At 42.1% G+C, this 20,099-nt stretch overlaps 1 protein-coding gene across 1 annotated transcript in view; it reads right to left on the bottom strand.

Moving 5' to 3' along the window:
* SLC9A9 (solute carrier family 9 member A9) overlaps window positions 1–20,099 on the bottom strand; it is a 326,487-nt gene that overhangs the window by 294,881 nt on the left and 11,507 nt on the right. The window contains exons 2-4 of the mRNA XM_063132175.1: window positions 18,771–18,973; window positions 9,072–9,149; window positions 7,243–7,319 (exon numbers count right to left, since the gene is read on the bottom strand). Of these exons, the coding sequence (XP_062988245.1) occupies window positions 7,243–7,319; window positions 9,072–9,149; window positions 18,771–18,973 (358 nt within the window). The remainder of the gene's footprint in view (window positions 1–7,242; window positions 7,320–9,071; window positions 9,150–18,770; window positions 18,974–20,099) is intronic.

The raw sequence follows: 20,099 nt of genomic DNA, 5'->3' as shown, positions 1-20,099 counted from the left end.
AAGGCTGTATGACATGTGATATGCTCTGCCTATATATTTATAAACAAAACAAAGTATAACAAGGCTGTCTCACTGAAAGGCAACTAAATGCTGCAGTTACCATCAGCTTCTTAGTGCTCAGGGAAGAGGAAAATGCTTAACACTAGTTTTAGAAAAGGAGAGGAAGGAGAAGGTCATCAATGGCTACTAGTCTTGATGGCGACAGTATATGCTACCACCAGTATCAGAGGCAGTAAGCCTATATGCACCAGTTGCTTGGGAACATTGGTGGGAGGGTGCTGTTGCACCTGTGTCCTGCTTATGGGTTTCTGGTTGACACCAGGGCAGGATCTACACTACTGCTTTAGTTTTGACAACTCTTCAGGCCCAGGACACACTTCATATACCTGTTTTCAAAACGTTTTCAAAGTGTTATATCCTGCTTGGTGTAGATCTGGCCCTGGTTGGCCACTGTGTGAACAGAGTGCTGGTCTAGATGGACCTTTGGTCTGATCCAGCAGGACTCTTAAGTTATTAAACGTTTGCACCCAAATGCACACTCTGACTAAAGTGTAAAAATGCACATTTCCCCAAAATGTGCATTTTTAAAGTGTGCATTTTTCTAAAGTTTGCATTTTGAGAATGAGCATCATGCACTTGGGAATGTGCAAACTTTGGGGGTGTCTTCATGGTGCTGAGTTTGTGCCATGTCCCTCAGAAACCCTATGGCTTCCCTCCCTCAGGGTGGCGTTGGGTAATCCTGATGCTGAGGAGGGAGCGTGGGGCTTCTGGGCAGCCATCCAGGGACCGGAGCCATTCCCACCCTCTTCCTGGTGGAAGATGCCCAATCACAGGTCAACTTCCACCAGGCACCCCCACCCCCCAACCTGGCCATGCCCCTGCTGTGACTCCAGTGTGAGGAAAGGGGTTGTCTTGACGTCGTCTTGCACATCCTTACTCCAGAGAAAAAGGTTTTGGTAGATCCCCAACTTTTTTTTCTACGCAGCTTCAGTGGAAAGTCTTGAGGTGGGTGCGCGATTGCAGCTGTGTCATATAATTGTCACTGCATCTCTGCGCACCCATCCCGGGGCTATCTGAGCATTTAGACAGCCTCTTTGTCTGCAAAATGGGCTCATAATCGCATTCAGGGGTGTAAATGGGTTATATTCTGGTCTTAAATGAATAGAAACAAAATCATTGTTCATCCCTAGTTCCTCTCCTTGGCAAACTGATGAATGACCAAAGGTTTTGATTCCTGCTGCAGGAGTCCCTTGCTTCCAATATGCTCTGCTTGTATATTTGTAAATAAATCAAAGATTACAAAGATATTCCAGTGCTCTCTTACCCAAAGGAAATTAAATTGTCTAGTGCTATCCTAGACCTATCCTCTCATTCATTTCAAAGGGCCACATACATAGATTGCCCAATTAACTAGAGGAGAATGACAACAACTTCAATAACAATAATAACAAAAAAAATGCTTTAACGTAATGACAAAGATTTTTATGTGTGCATGCGCTTAATGGGTACACAGAAGTACCCCTCCCCGGGACAAACAACAACCTGGGGGTCAGAGTTTGATTGGGAAAATCATTTGGAGAATATAAAACACCCTCTTCCCCTACTGCTAACTTCCCCTTAGTTCCATCATCATCATGATGGTAATGGTAGAGGAGAAGAAATCAGAACAGTTCATTGACTCTTTTGTGACATATAGTTTAACTCTAATCTTTGCTCAAATCTCCCATCAATATTTTTTTCTTAAAAAAGGGAACTATAGGCAAATCTCACAAACTCAAGAAGCATTCAGAAGACAGCAAAATGGACTGAAACCCAATTTTCAGTCCATGTGATGTTGGAGTGGAACACTTCACCCATCACTATGTTCCAGATGAATGACATTTCTACCTATGCCAAGTAAACTGCCAAATGGGAGAATGTGAATAAATGAATGTGAACCATATTTCAGTTGGAGCACATGAAAATGTTGCTGGATTTGCAGCATGGGAGATATCAAGCAAAACCAAATAAACATTTCTCAGCCCAAATACATATAAATAAGTCCTGCCTCTGCTTGGTTAGACCTGGCTGCAACTAAATGCTTAACTGGGGCAGAGGACTGAGGAAGGGAATACTGACTTAGGGTGTAGGGGGAGAGTAAGCAAACGTTCCATTTTCAGAACATGCAAAGATCATTGGTAATGTGTGTGTGTGTGTGTGTTTTCTCCATAAAAAGTAATTGGAATTTCAATTAATTTTGTGTTGTATTATACATTCAGTGAACGATAACTCTATCATACTCTCTAATGGGGGCAGTTGAGTTGAGAAATGGAAGAAAAATCAAGACGTTCAGAAATAAGATAGCGGTTTCTACATATGTGCACAGAAATATATATGTTTGTAAATTAAAAGGACTTTCTTTTTCTAATGGCATGACAAGGACTCATGAGCTCCCAGGAAATACAGAATGTTGAAGTATCAGTTAAACATAAGAACATAAGAAGAGCCATGCTGGATCAGAACAAGAGTCCACCTACCAGTAACCCACAAGCAGGATCTTAGTGCAACAGCACCCTCCCACCCATGTTCCCCAGCAACAGGTGTACATAGGCTTACTGCCTCTAATACCAGGCGTAGCAGCACTAGTAACCACTGATAGCCTATTCTTCCAGGAATTTATCTAACCTCCTTTTAGGGCCATCCAAGAAGTACTCCCTTTTATCTGAATCTCTTATTTAACAGCTTCATGGGATGATCCCAGGTTCTATTATTTTGAGAGAGTTGCATTGTGTATTGGTGGGGAGGTATCAATTGAGATGGGGGAAGTGTCAGCTGAGAAGAGAAAATTGAACTGCTCGACTCTCTAACAGCTTATACTATTTATTCATTTGTTTGTTTGTCTAAAGTATTTTTATGCTGCCTCTCAGCCAAAAAGTCTCCCCAAGTTGCTTACATATAATCAATTAAACAAGACACGCATCTTGGGTGGAAGATTGGAGTTGAGGGGGGCAGTATGTGCCATGAGGTAAAAACAAAACACCCCGTCCTTTAAGGATGGATGGATCATTCTATGCTGGGTTGGTTCCACTTTCAGAATTTTCATTTTAAGTCCATTCCATTCCAATGCTACAGTAAAGTGTTTTGTGTTTGTTTGTTTTTAAACCCTGCGCACAAAGTCCTGACCCTCACCAAAGAAAAGGGATTATTCACTTTGATGAGGGCTGCTTTTAATTTTTTAAAAAACCATTTAATAGGCAATAAGAGAAACTAGCAAGCGTGGGTCTCGCTACATACGTTGAAAAGTGGGGCTGCCTATGTCCCTGGGTTACAAGAGTGGGTGATGACATCCTGCCACCTTGTATGGGGAAAACGTCTACCACCATGTGGGAGCAGCCATCAGTTATCTATACGATGCAACAGAATGCAGAGTTACAGAGAGCACAAAAAGGAAAAGGTGCCTTCATCATTTCCTTCCTTCTGAAACGTTCCTCTATAGTGCAGGGAAGAGACCACGGGATGGGTGGGTTTCCCAGTAAATTCCAGTTCGTTTATTAGGCAAACTCATCTAATCGTTACCTCCTGGGCAAATTTACAGATTGGACCACAAATCACCTGAGGAATACTCACCACAATGAATTTTATCAGGTGGTCTGAGGACTACCTTTTAAATCTTTCTTCTTCTTTTTAAAAACATGTAATAGCCACTTAGAGCAGTTAGCAAGCATGACACTCTTGCCACATATGGAAAAGTGGGGCTGCCAATGCCCCTGGGTCACGATGTCAACAGTGATGACAGACACCATATAGGGTAGGGTGACCATATGAAAATGAGGACAGGGCTCCTGTATCTTTAACAGTTGTACTGAAAAGGCAATTTCAGCAGGTGTCATTTGTATATATGGGGAACCTGGGGAAATTTCCTCTTCATCACAACAGTTAAAGCTGCAGGTGCCCTGCCCTCTTTTAAATCTGGTCACTCTAGTATAGCTCCTGCAGCTTTAACTGTGGTGCTGAAGAGGGAATTTCACCAGGATCTCCATATATACAAATGACACATGCTGAAATTCCCTTTTCTACACAACTGTTAAAGATACAAGAGCCCTGTCCTCCTTTTCATATGGTCACCCTAATATAGGGCCTGTTCAGACAACATGCTATACCATGGTTAGGCCCCTAACCCTTTTGCAGTAAATGGTTAGCAAGCGTGTTTAAACTGTGGTTATGTAGCCACCATGGTTAGGAATGGTTCACAGGGCATGCTAAGTCATGGTTCATCTGATACATTAAGTCATAATGTTTAGCTCAAAATTCTTAACCACCGTGTTGTCTGAACAGGGTCAATGTTATAAACATCCAGTTTCAGGCCTGGTAACTAGTCCCTAACTCAAGACTAAATACCACAGCAGGGGAAAGCTTCTGGGCAGACTGGGGAGGGGGAGGAAAGATATGTACTTTGTCCCTCTTCCATTCCTGAAATTCCACCCCCCTGAGAGGCTTGAAGAGAATTACAAAGTTCCTGTTCCACTTGAACAGAAGTAAACCTTTTAAGGTGTGGGGATAGATGACAATATTTTGATGCGTGTCCCACTTACTTTTTTAAATTTAAAATTATGTTGAGGTAAAACCCTCTCACTTGTCATACGATGCACCCACCAATTCAGTATATTATATAAATTCATGCCCAAGAGATATGGCAGCACTGAGTAGGTGGCTGCGGGATGAACATAGTTCTCAGAGTTCTAGTGGTAGCCTCGGTGAAGGGATGCAGAGTGGAGAAACAGTGGGAAGGGGCTCCCCTTTATCCCATGGCTTGCTCTGCAGTGGTGGAGCTTATAGTGGGTCCAGATAGGGCCTCTGCCCCTTTAATGTATAGCCACTCCTCCTTGAGGGTGATGAAGATGCAACAATCCCAGACAGGTGTAGAAAGGCTCTTCCGTCTCATGGGAGGTACATTTGCTTCTGGTAGTGGCCATAATGCAGTAGTCCCATGAGAGACAGCCAGGTTAGGACTGGACTGATTGCAAGAGAGAATTGTAATCTTTCTTTCTTTCTTTCTTTCTTTCTTTCTTTCTTTCTTTCTTTCTTTCTTGTGTCAGTGAACGACGTTCTAACAAGATTTCAATGCTAAAATACAGCCTAGTCGGCTGCTGCCAGAACAACATTAACTGTGAAACATTGGCCTTATGATGATGAGAACAGGGAACATGTATTTTGATTCTCCAAATATACCTTTACTTAAGGGCTGAGATAAAAGGGAGAGATGACCGAAGCTGAAAGTTAATTGGTTGTGTAATTTCAAAACACTCTTTGCAAGTTCAGAACGCGGGCTGCTTGTAAATTAGGACACTCTTATAAAATCTGAAGTGCTGCCATAAATCCTCCTGCACCACAGATAGAGATTTCAACAACTTATTGAAGAGTTATATGGTTCAAGATCACTACTAACTTGTTGTGCAATATGAAAAAAGTAGGATGACTACAAACTACCTCAAGGAGACATAATTGAGTTCATGGCTCTTTATATTGATCTTTACTTGATATTGCTCCAATCCCATCAAATTAGAAAAGCTATCTTTTTTTTTAGGCTATTTGGTCAAACACTAGCCCCATGCAGGCATTACTAGCACAATGAGTCAATACGAGTAAAAATTGGCAGTGGTGCCCCACATTTATTCCTGTCCCTGATCCCTCACATATTGCGGGGAGTATTTTCTATCCATATAGGAGCCCCATGGGATTTAGAATAGGGCTCTAAATCATGTGGGAAGCCTACACAGACTTCTCCTTGCAGCAGAAGTTATGCCTCAATAAATAGAGGTTCCAGGAGGAGCTGCATGACCTTGGATGGTCATGGCCCCATGACCGTCCATGGCCCCATGCTTCCTTTGAACTTACTTTGACCAATTGTACAAGTATCACTCACACAGGGCTCTTTTAGCTTTGTTCGGAAACAAATCCCCTGGCTCAGAATTGAGAAAGGATTACGTGGAGGTTCAAATGAGATTCATTTCCAAATTGTTGATATACTAAGGTCAGTGGTATTGCTGAAAACATGCAAATGCTTACACTGTATTTGAGGTGAACATTAGGGACTCTATTTTTTTTCCTGGCTTGGATTTTAACCCCACCTTCCAATCCCCCTCTCACCCACTTACCTAGCTGTTGAGATGCGGCCAGGTTTGAGGGAACCCTGAGCAAGATATTTTTGTGTGGCATTTCCCTTTAGTGGCATGGCACAAGGAGGAGAAGCTGTTGCCACCACTTGTGAGGGGGATATTTGGGAGGCCTCCCAGACCATGGGGCTCTGGACCTGTGCCCTATGTTCTGGCCCTAGTGGCACCTCTGTTTGGCTTCTCTGATGGTGGTAGTGGAAGGAAGGAAAGAAAGAAGGAATGGAGGTCTCTCTGCACCAGGAGCTTGTAGACCTGGGAAATATAGACAGGGCTCTCACCTTGGAGCCAGTAAACCATGCTCCCCGTCCCCTCCCCTTTGTAGCCAGCATGGAGAGAACTACACCATCTCTGGAGATGGGGAAAAGGGGGCAGTCTTGGGGTCAAGGCGGGAAGGAGACCAGGGAAACTGCCTTATGCAGCTTCCTATGCTTACCCCTGCCTCTTTCCCTCCTGTTCAGAAGTGCTGCAGCTAGATGGGTGAAACTGCCCATTTAGCAAAAATTCAGGGTGGCTGGAGGATGGAGGCGAGGATCCCCTCTGTGCTTTTAGGATACTTCATAGCCTCTGACTTCGCAGGCTGATGACTATCCCCATAGGATAAATAAATAACTGAATAAATACGTAACTGAACAAATGTTTGTTGTAAGTAATTAAAAGTAAAACCCTTTTGGTTGACCCAATAAAATGAAATGAAATGGATTCTAAACCCTAGTCTCTAATCACTCTTCTTCAATTAGCAAAGTATACAGTGCATATATGAAAGCAACTGTTCATGTAGTATTATAAATGTAACACAAGTGAAGTAGTGTGACTGTGAGTGAAACATGCGCATGTGAAAACATTCCAACAAACTGAAGGAATTGATAATAGCAAATCACCTGCAATTGAAACCTCCCAAATGTGAAATGGAAGCTATAGACATTCCGTAGAAATATGCTGCTTAGGAGAAGAAATGGAATCGCAACGCAGAATTCAAACACGTTTTGTACATGTCTATGAGTCAGCGATGTACATCCTGTGTCTTGTCAGAATGCACAGACAAACACGATGGTTTTAAACAGGACAATAATATGTTGTGGATTTTGCTTACCCGATAACTATGCAAGAGATGGCTGTCCCCAAAAACGCATAGGCCAAAAGCGATCCCAAGTTGCGGAAAAAATGTCTCTGTGAAAAAAGGATTTTTTTAAAACTGTAATTTTTATACGGGCATAACACAGTAATATATAATTACCCTTCAAATCCAAAAATTTGGTATGGAAAATTCTATTTTCAAGCCTTTTTTCCTTTTCTTATTTATATATTTACTTGGAATCAAGGAGTAATCATAAATTCTTATGTTTGTAGCTATAAGCCAATGAAACATATTTATTTATCCAATTTGTACCCTCCAGTGCTTGAATTACCAGGGGGGAGTAGAGCCTCTGCCTTACCTTTTGTGATGGCCCACTTACCTACTGCTTCCGGAAGATGGCAGAGGGTTCAAAATTGCAAGGATCTGGGGATAGAGCCTGTGAATTTAATTAAGGGCTCCCCATAATTGGAGCACTGACTATTTCACAGAAGAGATGGCTGTAGATTTTTATCTTTTTAAAGAGATTCCACTAAAATCCAAGTTTTGACTTGCACATTTTTTAAAAATGCTACTAGACCATTCTTAAAATAAAAATAATTGGGAAGGTGGAGGACCCTTGAACAAAAAGCAGAATGCACCTATGCATGGGTGTGTAAAACTAATAAGGGCCAGAAAAAGACGGCCAAAGTAAATGGTCACAGAATATTTTAAACCAGCCTTCCCCAACCTCGTGCCCTCTAGATAATTTAGACTACAACTGCCAGTATTTCTGAACATTAGCCAAATGGCTAGGGCTGCTGTGAGTTGAAGTCTGAAACATCTGAAGGACACCAAATTGGGGAATCCTGTTGTTTAAAATCTATGTTGCATTTTGTGGTACATCACAATTTAATTACATTGCATTAGATTTCTTAAGTTTTCACTGTTGGCTTGTCAAATATCAGTTGAGTGGAAGGGTGCTAATGCCCTCATGTCCTACTTCCCATAGGTAGCTGGTTGGCCACTGTATGAACAGAACGCTAGACTAAATAGGCCTTTGGTCTAATCCAGCATGGCTCTTTTTATGCTTGCCATCTTTTTAAGGTGCCTTCTCCTATAGGAGGTTAGCTATCATTACAGCTATTTTTGTTTTTGACGCTGCTGCTCTAAATAATTGTATAGAAGTACAGCTATATCATTCCCTCAAGTTCTTTAGCCATTATGTTAGCCTTCTTCTCATTAATCTTTCCCCTTCAGTTTTCCCTTCTATAATAAGTTGGAGTATGATGGGGGGGTTTCTCCTCAAATAATATGACCAAGATATTGTACTTTTCTTCTTTTGTAATTATGTTGTAATGCGTTATTTACAAGTTAAGACATTTGTGAGCTAGTAAAGGTATATTTTAGTGTATCACTTAAGCATACAATGTAGGTATGTTGGATTACAAAGCCTGAGTAATTTTACCAGGAAAGGAAATGCCTCAGAGAGAAATTAGTATTGCCATGTTGCATTTTAAAAAAGATATTTAATCAGTGGACTGAACTGAGATTGGATCAGGGAGCAGGGTATACCGTTCACTGGTGGGTCAGGCAGGAGGTTGGCTGTTTTTGGGTATGCTGTAGGCCTGGAAATTTTTAAAGCATATGGAGGGAAAGTCTACTTTATTGAATTGTATGACAAAAATAGGAATCCAACTGATTGTCTGAAATTGGGAACATTTTCCTCACTCATGTCTTTGACTTTTCTGTGTAATGTCAATCTAAAGCATTTACTAACTGGCAGTTTCATACATTTTGCTGGTTGGCCATATAGATCAACAAGTGTGTCAGACCACCTGCTGTAGCTGAAAAGAGAAGCCACTTACCTTCTTTAAACTGTATCCTGCATGAAATATAATGGGTGGTAATAAAACATTGAAGAAGATTGAAGGATCAAAGGTCATCTGCCAGAAAGAACAAAGACACTGGGTAAGAAACATAAAACAAACATTAAAAAATACATCTTTTAGGAGAATCATATTTTACATGGGAATCTTACACGCATTGAAATTCAGGACTATATATAATCAAGGACTATAATGCAGGAAACTTGGTTAAAAAAACAGTATGAGAAAACAGCAGGAATCTGAATGTGCATTTCCCAATAATCCTTTGAATTAATGATTGCAGCAAATTCCAGCAGGGTAGCTTTCTTAGTCTGTTGCAGCAAAAACAACAAAGTCTTGTAGCATCGTCAAGATTTATTATGAAATATGTTTTGTTCATTTTTAAGGTGCCACAAGAATCTCTGTTGTTTTTGAATCAATAAATTTATTTTAAATAAATACATACATTTCAACAGTGATAGAAGAGATACCAACAAACCTTAATTCTGCCAAAACCTGACTAGAATCTGATCCAGACATATCTCTTTAAATTCCACTCTGTGGCAACTCCAGTTTTCATGCAACCCTTACATGTGGGTCTGCGGAGATGTTCACAACAGTCCAGTTTAGTGTATGGAGGCCAATGCTTATTAAAGTGTTGCCAGTAGATAGATAGCATGTGTCATCCATACGTCCATGCGTGCTCCTGCATTAGCCCAAGAAAGAGCCTGAAAATGTTGCTGGTCAAACATGGTCATGCCGGATGAACTAGGGCTGACTCAAACCATTTTGCTCCCTGAGACAAAAAACAAAATGGCACCCTTTTTGTTTCCACATACAAAAACCAACTGGATGGACAGTTGAAACTTTCTTCAACACTAGCTATGAGACCACATCCTCCACTGGACATAAGGCACACAGCTCTCTCTTCCAACACCTTGCTGCACCCCCTCCCCCCCCCGTATCTGCTGCTTGAGATGACTGCCTCACTCTGCTTAATGGTGGGGCTAGACCAGGGATGAACACTACAGTGTGAAGTGGAAGTTTATTAGTGGAGATGGTGCAAAAAATGGCCACAAGGTGTGGGGGTTGCCATCAGAACCCAAAGAAACAGTTGCAGTTATTTGCATGTGCTAATTCATCTAAAGTCCTGCTAATTTAAAATTTCTGTTGGCCAACATCATACAGTCTCTGAGCTGAACAAAACACCCAAAATGAAAATAATTCAAAATGAAATTTAAAGCACAAAGTGAAAATTAAGTATGAAACCATTGTTTAACGATGGCCAGATCTACACCAAGCAGGATATGACACTTTGAAAACAGTTTGAAAACTGCATATGGAGTGTGTCCTGGGCCCCAACAGTTGTCACTACTGTTATAAAATGTTTTAAAGCAGTAGTGTAGATCCTGCCTATGGCATTTGAAAGGACTCAAAAGTATATTAGGAGCCTCTGGTCAAATGTTGGGCTCCAGCATTCAAGCACAGAGGTGTGGGAGAATCTCTCCAACCCATCAGCCCCTGTTCTCAGTTTCTTTTCCTTCCCCATCTCTCTGTCTCCCTATTGCCCAGCTCGGTGTTTCTGCAAGCAGGTGAGCCCTGACTGTCTAATTTTCTTTCTCTCACGCCAATTTACATGCTAAGTGTCTGTCCCCCGTTCCTCTTTCTCACATGTATGCTCTGCTGACCTTCTCTAGCTCTTACCCCACTTCCCCTGGGCTGATGCATGCACTGCTCATAGCAGGCTTCACCGCTGCAAGCACAACACAAAAGATGTCTCTGCCCTCATCTTCAGTCATTTGTTTCCAAACTTGCAAGTTAATCCATTCAAATATACATGCAAATTTGTCATCTTTGCACTAGGAAGTGTTTCTCTGTTATTTCCAACCATTCTGGAACTGGTAAGGCAAATGAACCCAAGGAAAGAGTCAACAATCTTCATTTCTTATTTCCCCCTCAGAACCATGGAAGGAAAGAAAGGAGAAATCACTACGGACAATGTCATTCCCCTCCCCCCCCCCCCAGTATAATTACCCTAATAATGCTGCCTAGATTTGAAAACTATGCCTCAATCCCATCCCACCCCAGTTTGGTTTGATAGATTTCTTCAAGCCACGATTTTGCTACGATTTTGTTCATTCTAACTAAATGGAAAATCTGTAAAGTTTCTTCATCATGACTGATAAAGTAGTTTGCTATTATTTTCAAATGATTTTATTTAACAAACGGATTCAGTGAATTATTGTAATAATGAATGTTCCTGCTCATTAACAACAACAGCAAACAGCCCTTCATTATCTTTTCTATTCCCATCAGGACCAACGAGAAATAGTGCCATGGTGATGCAACAAGCATCCCCGAGGCAATTCCATTGCCCCTAAGGAGGTTCATTAGTTTTCTGCATGCTAAAGTAAAGGTGATGCAAATAACTTTCTTTGGTTTGTTATCATGCTGCAAATTCCAGATCATCTTCTCAGGCACACACACATGCATGGGTTGTCTCTATAATTAGACAGCTGCCTACTTCCTCCCTCAGAGTCATTAGGGGTGTGTGTGTACACATCCAACCCCACACATACTTTTATGATGATGTGAACTAGGGAAGCCACTTACACATTGCCAAAAAAGAGGACATGCAGCACCAAAAGGGAGGGCACCAATTTGCATAACCTTTGCACATGCAAACGTTTATACATCTCATGACCCAAGAGTCCAGCAGTGACATGGACCCTGAGGCCAAAGAACCAGTGGTACCAACAGAAGAAACTCCATTTCCAAGCACCACTGCAAAACTGCCAGAGACCCCTGAGCATGATCTGCCAGAAACCCCCGAGCCTAGCTCCTGTGCTGGACCAGTACCCCCTTTAACAAGAGCTCCACATTTCATGGACCCAGTGTGCCAATGCTGGAAGCATGCCAGGCATGAGCTCTTGGAGAGATGTAGCAGTGCAAGGCTACAGGTCAGAGGCCTGTCCCTTTAAGGCTTCCATTTTGTAGGAAGGGGTGGAATCTGGGACTACAGCATAAAAGGCTTCTATCTGGTCTCAGGTCTTGTTGGAGCAAGTTACCGGCACTCTCTTGACTGCTGTAACCTCTGGCCTGCTCTGCCTTGTCACCTCGTACTGAGCCATGTGGGCTTCTGTTCAGTCCAGAACAGGACAATGTATAGGTGCCCATTTGGAAATAATAACATGTCACAATAGTGAGGAAATTGTGCACAGGTGACCTGCAGTGTTGCTATCAAGGTGTTAACAGTTGGTGGGCAACTTCAAGGCTCCTGCTCTCACTTCTGTATTTTGCTGTGTGGTTTTATCCTGGTTGCGCTTTTTATACTGTATTTCGTAATTGTGTTTTAACCTGTTGGGTGTTTTACTGTGGTTTTAATTTTTGTGAACCGCCCAGAGAGCTTCGGCTATTGGGCGGTATAAAAATGTAATAAATAAATAAATAAATAAATAAATAAAATTCTTATGGTTCTTTGAATTTAAACCAGACTTGGACTGAATAGTTTGTCAAATGGAGGACAACTTCAGGGAAAGGACTGTCCTCTATAAAGTAGAAACCCTGGTCACTACAATGTGAACAGGTTAAAGGGGGCTAGATAAATGCTGCCCTCTAGGCAGCTGTTTATAATTTTTCAGCTGGTTTCCCACCTATTGCAAAAAGGAGATGGCTTTGGCTGCAGTTACCAATGCCTAGTTATTTACAGGTTGGACTACTGCAATGTTCTCTACATGGTACTACGTTTAAAACAATATGGAAATTTCAACTGGACCAAATTGCAAGAGCCAGATTGTTATTTGGGACACAAAGACTGGAGCATATTACACACACACACACACACACACACACACACACACACACACACACACCATCTTAGGTCATCTGCATTGGGCTGCAGGTTCAATATATAGTGCTAGTTCTAGGCTTTAGAACCCTAAATGGCTTGGGGCCCAGTTACCTCAAGAACTACCTACTCTCACATAAATCTGCCTGCCAGTTAAGATAGGCATCAGAAGCCTTGACCTTGGTGTCATTGTGTGAGCTAAGATAGGTGGGTACATGACAGAGGGTGCCAAGATGGTGGGATGCCTTCTCCATGAAGATCTATCAGGCCCCTTCTCTTTTAGTGTTTAGACATCTGTTACTCCCTCCAGAGACCTAAGTTCTCTGATCTGAGATCCAACCACTGAGAGAAGCAAAAAGAGGGAGGCGAGGATCTGGGGACATTCTCTGGATGAGGTTGTACTCTGGGTTCACAGTTTAGGGGGTGTTCCTGGATTCATCACTATCGATGAAGGCCCAAGTGACCTTTATGGCTAGAAACATCTACCAACTTAGGTTGGCATGCCAACTGCACCTGTTCCTGGACAGGGATAGGCTCGCCACTGTGATCCATTCATTAGTAACTTTGTGATTGGATTACTGAAATGTGCTCTATGTGGGGCTGGTTTGGAAGCTGCAGCTCACGAAGAATGTGGTGGCTAGGGCCTAATCTACACCAAGGCAGGAGCCACGCCAAGTAGGATATAGCACTATGAAAATCATATATGGTGGTATGTGTCAATGGACCCCAAAGTTGTCAGTGCACTTCAATACTCTTATAAAGTAGTAATGTGACTCCTATCTTTTATATACCACTTTTATGCTGCTTTCATAGTGCAATATCCTGCTTGGTGTAGATTAGGCCATAGTTACTGAAATGGGGATTTCTGTTTCTAGAGACCAGCCTCCTCTGTGAGGGTGTTCAGCATATGGAATGATCTTCCCTCTGCGGTACACACCAGGCCTCAATACTGGAACATTTATTGAAACTGTATATTTTTTTACTTTGGCTTCCTTTCCCTGCTGCCAGCCATGATTTTCTAATATGTTGCTTTGTATTCGTTTGTAAACCAATGAGGTTTATTTTATCCACCTTAGCTCATGGTGTCATCTGGTGCTCCAATGTAGGTTAAAGGCATTGGGCAGCAAGGCACTTAGCAAGAGTGGCAGAAGCCAATCTTGCCCAGCGGGGTCATGATCACCATTTGCATACCAAAGCCACTGCTCATGCCCAGGTCTGATCTCGATGGGGTCAGGTTTGCACCCTTTTTTATGTTCCTGGTCCTCTTTTGCACAAAAATGGAAATGGGAATCTTGCCTGCACTTCCCCATAAACTTTCCCATTTGTGCACGTGGGGAAAATTGTTTTTTTAGTTTGTTTATTTAGTAGCAGGGTGGAAGGCAAACACCACACTCCTAAATCCTACTTCCCAGTGCAGTGTGATCCATGATCAAAGGCTACTAGTCCTGTTGGCTATGTGCCACCTCCAGTAACCAAAGCAGTAAGCCTATATACACTAGTTGCTGGGAACGTGAGTGGTAGGGTGCTGCCGCTCCTGTGCCCTACTTGTAGGTTCCTGATCGACAGCTGGTTGGCCACTGTGTGAACAGAACGCTGGACTAGATGAACCCTTGGTCTGATCCAGCAGGGCTCTACTTATGTCCTTATGATACTGCCATTCGGGAGTCTCAGATCTAGAATTCTACAGCTGACATATGTTATTGTCTGTTTGGATATTTTATTTTATTTTTTTAAAAAAGGAGGGTGGGGAAAGGGACTATTCGACTATTGGCAGTATAGAAATGCAATAAATAAATACATAAATCTAATGAATGCACTTTCTGAGACAAAACCTGACCGTAGTGTCAGAATCCTCATGGATAGAGTTTTGATACCCCAATATTGATTCCTTCACAGCAATGATCTTTTTCACACTTAGTTTTAGTGGCCACTGCACAGTAGAGCCCAGTTTTAAAATATAAACCTGCTGGTAACAACTGTTGTTTTTATAAGACATTAAATTTCACTGCATCTTCAATAGTTTCTTCTAGATTAATATCTTTAAAAGCAAGAGTGTGTCATTAGCCAAATGGTCTGCAGCTCCTTTGTTCCGATAAAGTGCCTTTCCTTTATGGGGTTACGATCCTGGATGAATTATTTAGCTTTGTAACAATACAGCCTGACTCCAAAATGACTTCCTTCTTTTTTTGTCCAACAGATAGCTCGACTTGATAAACAGGAAGTGAGGGCTCAGCATTTTTTTTTACCCGTTCTGCTTACTTTGAATTATTAAGTGAATGTAAATGGGCTGGCCAATAACAGAAAGTGGTAAATTTCGCTGCACTGACAACTTTATGGGGGGCGGGGGAAGTTGGAGCAAGAACTTTTATCACTTAGCCTTCTTCAACTGATAGTCTCAAATGCCACATTAACTTGAGAATTAAATCAGCAAATAGGTTTTATGCACCTTTCTCCTCTGTGTTTTTTTCTTTTTCTTTTTGGGTGGGGAGGGGCAATTAATTGCACAGTTGTTATTCAAAACAATGCAGCAATATTATATATTTATTTCCATAAGTAATGCACAGGGAAAACTAATTTCAGGAAAGACAAGGTTAGCAAAGTTTGAATTCTGAAGAAACTAACCACAAGAATCATACCACAGTCAGATTTTTGAGGTTGGTTTGTTGTATCACTTCCTTTTTAAGGATGAAAAAGGGAACTATTCAAATATATTATACTTAAGAACATAAAATGAGCACTCCTCGGTCAGACCAAAGGCCTATTTAGTCTAGCATCCTGTTTCTACAGTGGCCTACCAGATGCCTCTGGGAAGCCCACAGGCCAGATTTGAAGGCAATAGCCCTTTCCTGCTGTTGTTCTCAGTAACTGCTATTGAAAAGAATGCTATCTCTTATTGTTTAGGGACCACATAGACATCATGACTAGTAGCCATTGATCACCTTATCTTCTAATAATTTGTCTAATCATCTTTTTAAGCCGACTAAATTGGTGGCCATCACTGCATCTTGTAATAGCAAAATCCATATTTGATTAACTCCTGCCTCCCGTTTTATTTACAAGAAAGTAGCAAAACAATGCTTGGGTGATCAAAGGAAATGAAATTCATTCTTAGCATTCATATAGCATTTCCAAGGGCTATGTAAGTGCTCAGAGTATTTCACATGGGTTGACCTGGTTTGGATATAACACTAAACCATAGTTTAATGTTACATGCATGAGCATGTGTCCCCTCCTTCTCTCCTCTGGCCCAGCTTCAAGGGCAAGATCAGAAGAATCCTCTTCTGTTATCTGAACTGAGAACTGTGGTTAGTTTTAACTCTGGTTTATCCAAACAATCCAAGATCAGAAGCCACATTTTGAACCCTGCTTGTTTCATTAAATGTGGTTTCTGGACACTTTCTAATAGCCATATAAGAGGAGGAGGAGGAAGAACACCTTCAATCGGTTCTTATTTGGACAATAAAAATTCTCCTTGGCCATTCCCAGGTATGGAGGTGATAATTATTTCTTATGTTGCATGAAGCTGCACTACAAAAAAGGTAGCACACTGGTCTGTGAAAGAGGCCCAGTGCATGTTTCTGAAAAATTCCAAAGGCTTTGCTTCCTCTTGAGGTTATAGTTACATTTCCTGGGTTGGATCCAGTCTAAGGGATCCAGTTTAAGAGCTCCATCCAATGAGAGTTTTACTGCACACTCGTTACTGGGCACTCACAGAGTTTGTTCAGGTCCCTTACATGATTTCGTCTGCCTCCCATATGCTTTCTGCCCTTTCTGGCCTTCCTTTCGTGACAAGAAACCCCCTAATTAAGTCCGATGTATTTTTAAACGTTGGACTGTGTACAGGAGAAGCAGCACCATTAGAGCAGCGGACTCAATGGGCCTCGTGCTCATTGTGTACTTCCTCTTTTGAAAGAGGAAGTAACTGAGGAACAAAAACATGGGCGGAGAAGAAAGGTAGGGGGAGCTGTTTCTCCCCGGTGTGATAGAGCTCTAACTTAGTCTGGATTCAAATTCTCAGTATAACTGATTGGATAGTTCTCTGATCTAAACCCTTGTTACAAAACGGATGAGGGGAAAAGTGTGAGAGAGATTCCTTTGTATATTCAACATATCCTGAATATGTTGGAATGAACATATGAAGCCACCTCTGAACTTGGATGTTATCCTTGCAGATTATTACCTGTCTGCAGAGATGTGTAGAACATTTGTTGGGCATTTTAAAACTCTTTTGGCTTCTTCTCTCAAAATTCCTCAGCTTTTCTTTTTCTTTGTTGCTTAGAAAGATTTCTCTTAAAGCAAAATTTCAGCAGCAACTGAACCATAAGTGTCTTATTTAAGTGGTGAGATGCATATAAACATTGCTTGTTCTCCCACGAGAACAGCAATAGGAGAACTCCAAAATGTGACGCTTCTGCATGGAAAATATTTACATCCATGTACAAAACCTGTACTGTGATTTTCAGAGATTTTCACAGATGATCTTGGCAATGCATGCAAATGAATTTCTCTGCATGGACATGGGCTGGAAATCTGTGACTGGCTACAGCTTCCTTACCCTGTGCACACTATATATACACACAGCAACATATGCAAGTGTCTAATCATTCAATGACTATTTATATATGGGTTGCATCTTTCTTTTTTCTTTCTTATTTTTTTGCACTGAAGTGATTTTTGTATATAATTTTGTCATGTTTCAAATAGCATTCAAAGTAGGGAAGCAGCATGGCTGAGAAAAAACATTTTAGCAGAAAGGGTCCCTGCCTTGATGGTGGTGGGTTTGCCCCATGAGGCCTCAGGCTTCCGCTTTGGCGCTCCTTCCTGGCATCTGAATGAGTAGGAGCGCCAATGCAGAGTTGACTCCCCTGTCGCCGGGCCGAGCACCGGGGAGAGGAGAGGAATGGGGCAGCTGGCTCTCTGACCTCCCTCTGGCTGCCCCATTCCTCTCCCCTCCCACTGTTTTTTAAAAAATCTGAAGATGCGAACCTTTGCATCCACAGATTTTTAAAAAAACGGTGGTGGTGGTGGGGAGAGGAACAGGACAGCCAGAGGGAGGTCAGAGGGAGGAGAGCCAGTTTGAGAGTCTGTTTGTCTCTGCTTCCCCCTCCAGCTGCCCCATTCCTTTCCTTCTCCCCCTGGACTTGGCCCTCCTCCCTCAAACCTCCCACCCAAGCCCCTGCCCACAGTGTGGGCACTGGGGGGGGGAGAGAAGCAGCCTTCGCCCCTCATTTATTTGTACATGCAAAGTATGTACAGATAAAAATGGGGGGAAGCTGGAGGGGGAGGAAAAGAGGGATGCTCAGACCTGGCTCTCCTCCCTCAGACCTTCTGCCACCGTCACACTGAGCACTGGCACCACCCAAGCCCCTGCACATGGCACTGAGGGTGGGGAGGACAACCTACTTTCCCCCTTTTAAGTTCATTTTAAAAAAATAAAAAATCAGCGAGGGGAGGTGGTCCGCCCCTTTCCCTGTCAGCCAGTGTTGATCAATCAGGGGTCGCCATCGGCTGTGACACGCCACCGCAGCAAAAAAAAAAAAAAGGAACCAGGGTAAGAGCCCGACTTTTTAAAAGCGAAGCTTCAGGGTTTTGCCCCTGGATGAGTTCAGGATGGCGGCTGCATCATATAGATGACCTGCCACCACTCCGGATCCACCCCGTGGCAAACCCTTCGTCAAGACAAGCCCAGGATCTTTGTCTTTCTCACTGGTCTGCTTCCTGATTGCATATGAACGGTTAATTAAGATGAGAAACAAGCTCTCTGTGCCTCATTTAAATCAGTTTGGATTCTGTGCTGGGGTCAACCAGAAATGTAAGCTCATTTACTTTACAGAGGACAACAATCGCTTTACCTTTTGCAGCATCACATTGCCTTGGTGGGCATTGACATTATGCTGGCTGATTTCTCTTTTGTACTGATATTCGTAGACTTGATTTGATACGTTGACAAGCAGGGTGGGCAAGCCAGCCTCGAGCTTCTCGCAAGCATAGACAATTCCATTTTCAAAGTCAGATGGTGTGGTAGCATAGCGTAAAATTAATCCCATGATGAGACCTATGGACAAAAAGAAGGGGGGTCATAAAAAAGAAAGGTGGAGGGGGCATGCAGTGTAAATGTCTACATTTTAGCTACTGGTAAGTGGAGAAAAAGGACAAGCACCTTTTTTTGTGTGTGATGAGCACTCTAATTAGAAACCTGCATCTGTCATTCTTAGCACATTGAAATCTTTGGCTTGGATCCAAAGAGAAGGATGAGTTCCAAAGCTACCCTTCTGCTCATGGAGTCAGGGAAGGTACCCTTCTGCTTATGGATGGACTCTTTTCGTGAGCACCAGGGCAAGTCTGGATCCAGGTCTTTCCTCTGGTTCCAACCCTCTGAAATTCTATGCATGTTTAGACAGAAAAAAAGTCCTACAATTCCCAGTACTGAATTCAATGCTCGGAGTTGGACTTCTTTTTCCATTTGGAAATGCATAGGATTGCACCTCTTAATTCCTCATGTTGACAATTTCATTGAGTTTTTGAAGGTATTCTTTGAGGAAATATATGAAATCAATTCATCTGTATCACTTGAGCTCATATATATGACTTGGTATCATATAATTTCTCGAAGGGTACCTACAAAAACTCAATGAAACTGGCAGTGTGAGGAGTTAAGAGGTACAATCCTGTGCAGCATACTCAGAACAACTTTAGAATTTGCAATAAGGCTGTACCACATAGATCCACTCCTATAATTTGGAGTATATATGTTATGTTTTTTGTTTTTTAAAAAAAAAATCAGAATTCTATACCAACCAACATCATGCATCTTAAAATACTGAATTTTGTGACCTGTGTAAATTTGCTAAGAAAGGAGATGTGTCCATGCACTTGCTTATTTTATACGTTTTATTCAGCCTTTGACAAATGTTGCAAAAGTCGAAAAGCTATGCAGAATGCAGCAGCCATTCCCATGAACTCTGGAGGTCCTACTCAGCTCCTGCTTTGGGGATTTTAACAGGAATTGCCTGCACAGTTCACTGCCTTAAGGCAGCCTTCCTCCAAGTTGGAAGTATGCTGGGCTGCAACTCCTATCATCCTTAGACAACATGAATGTGGATGATGGCAGTTGTAGTCCAACACATCCGGATGGTGGCAGGTTTGGGGAAGACTCCCTTAAGAGCTAAGAAAAGTGAATC

This window comes from Elgaria multicarinata, chromosome 8, assembly GCF_023053635.1.
Source record: "Elgaria multicarinata webbii isolate HBS135686 ecotype San Diego chromosome 8, rElgMul1.1.pri, whole genome shotgun sequence".
NCBI classification, from domain to species: domain Eukaryota; kingdom Metazoa; phylum Chordata; class Lepidosauria; order Squamata; family Anguidae; genus Elgaria; species Elgaria multicarinata.
Note: the sequence above shows the minus strand (reverse complement) of the source record. Positions and strands in the feature narration are given on the sequence as shown.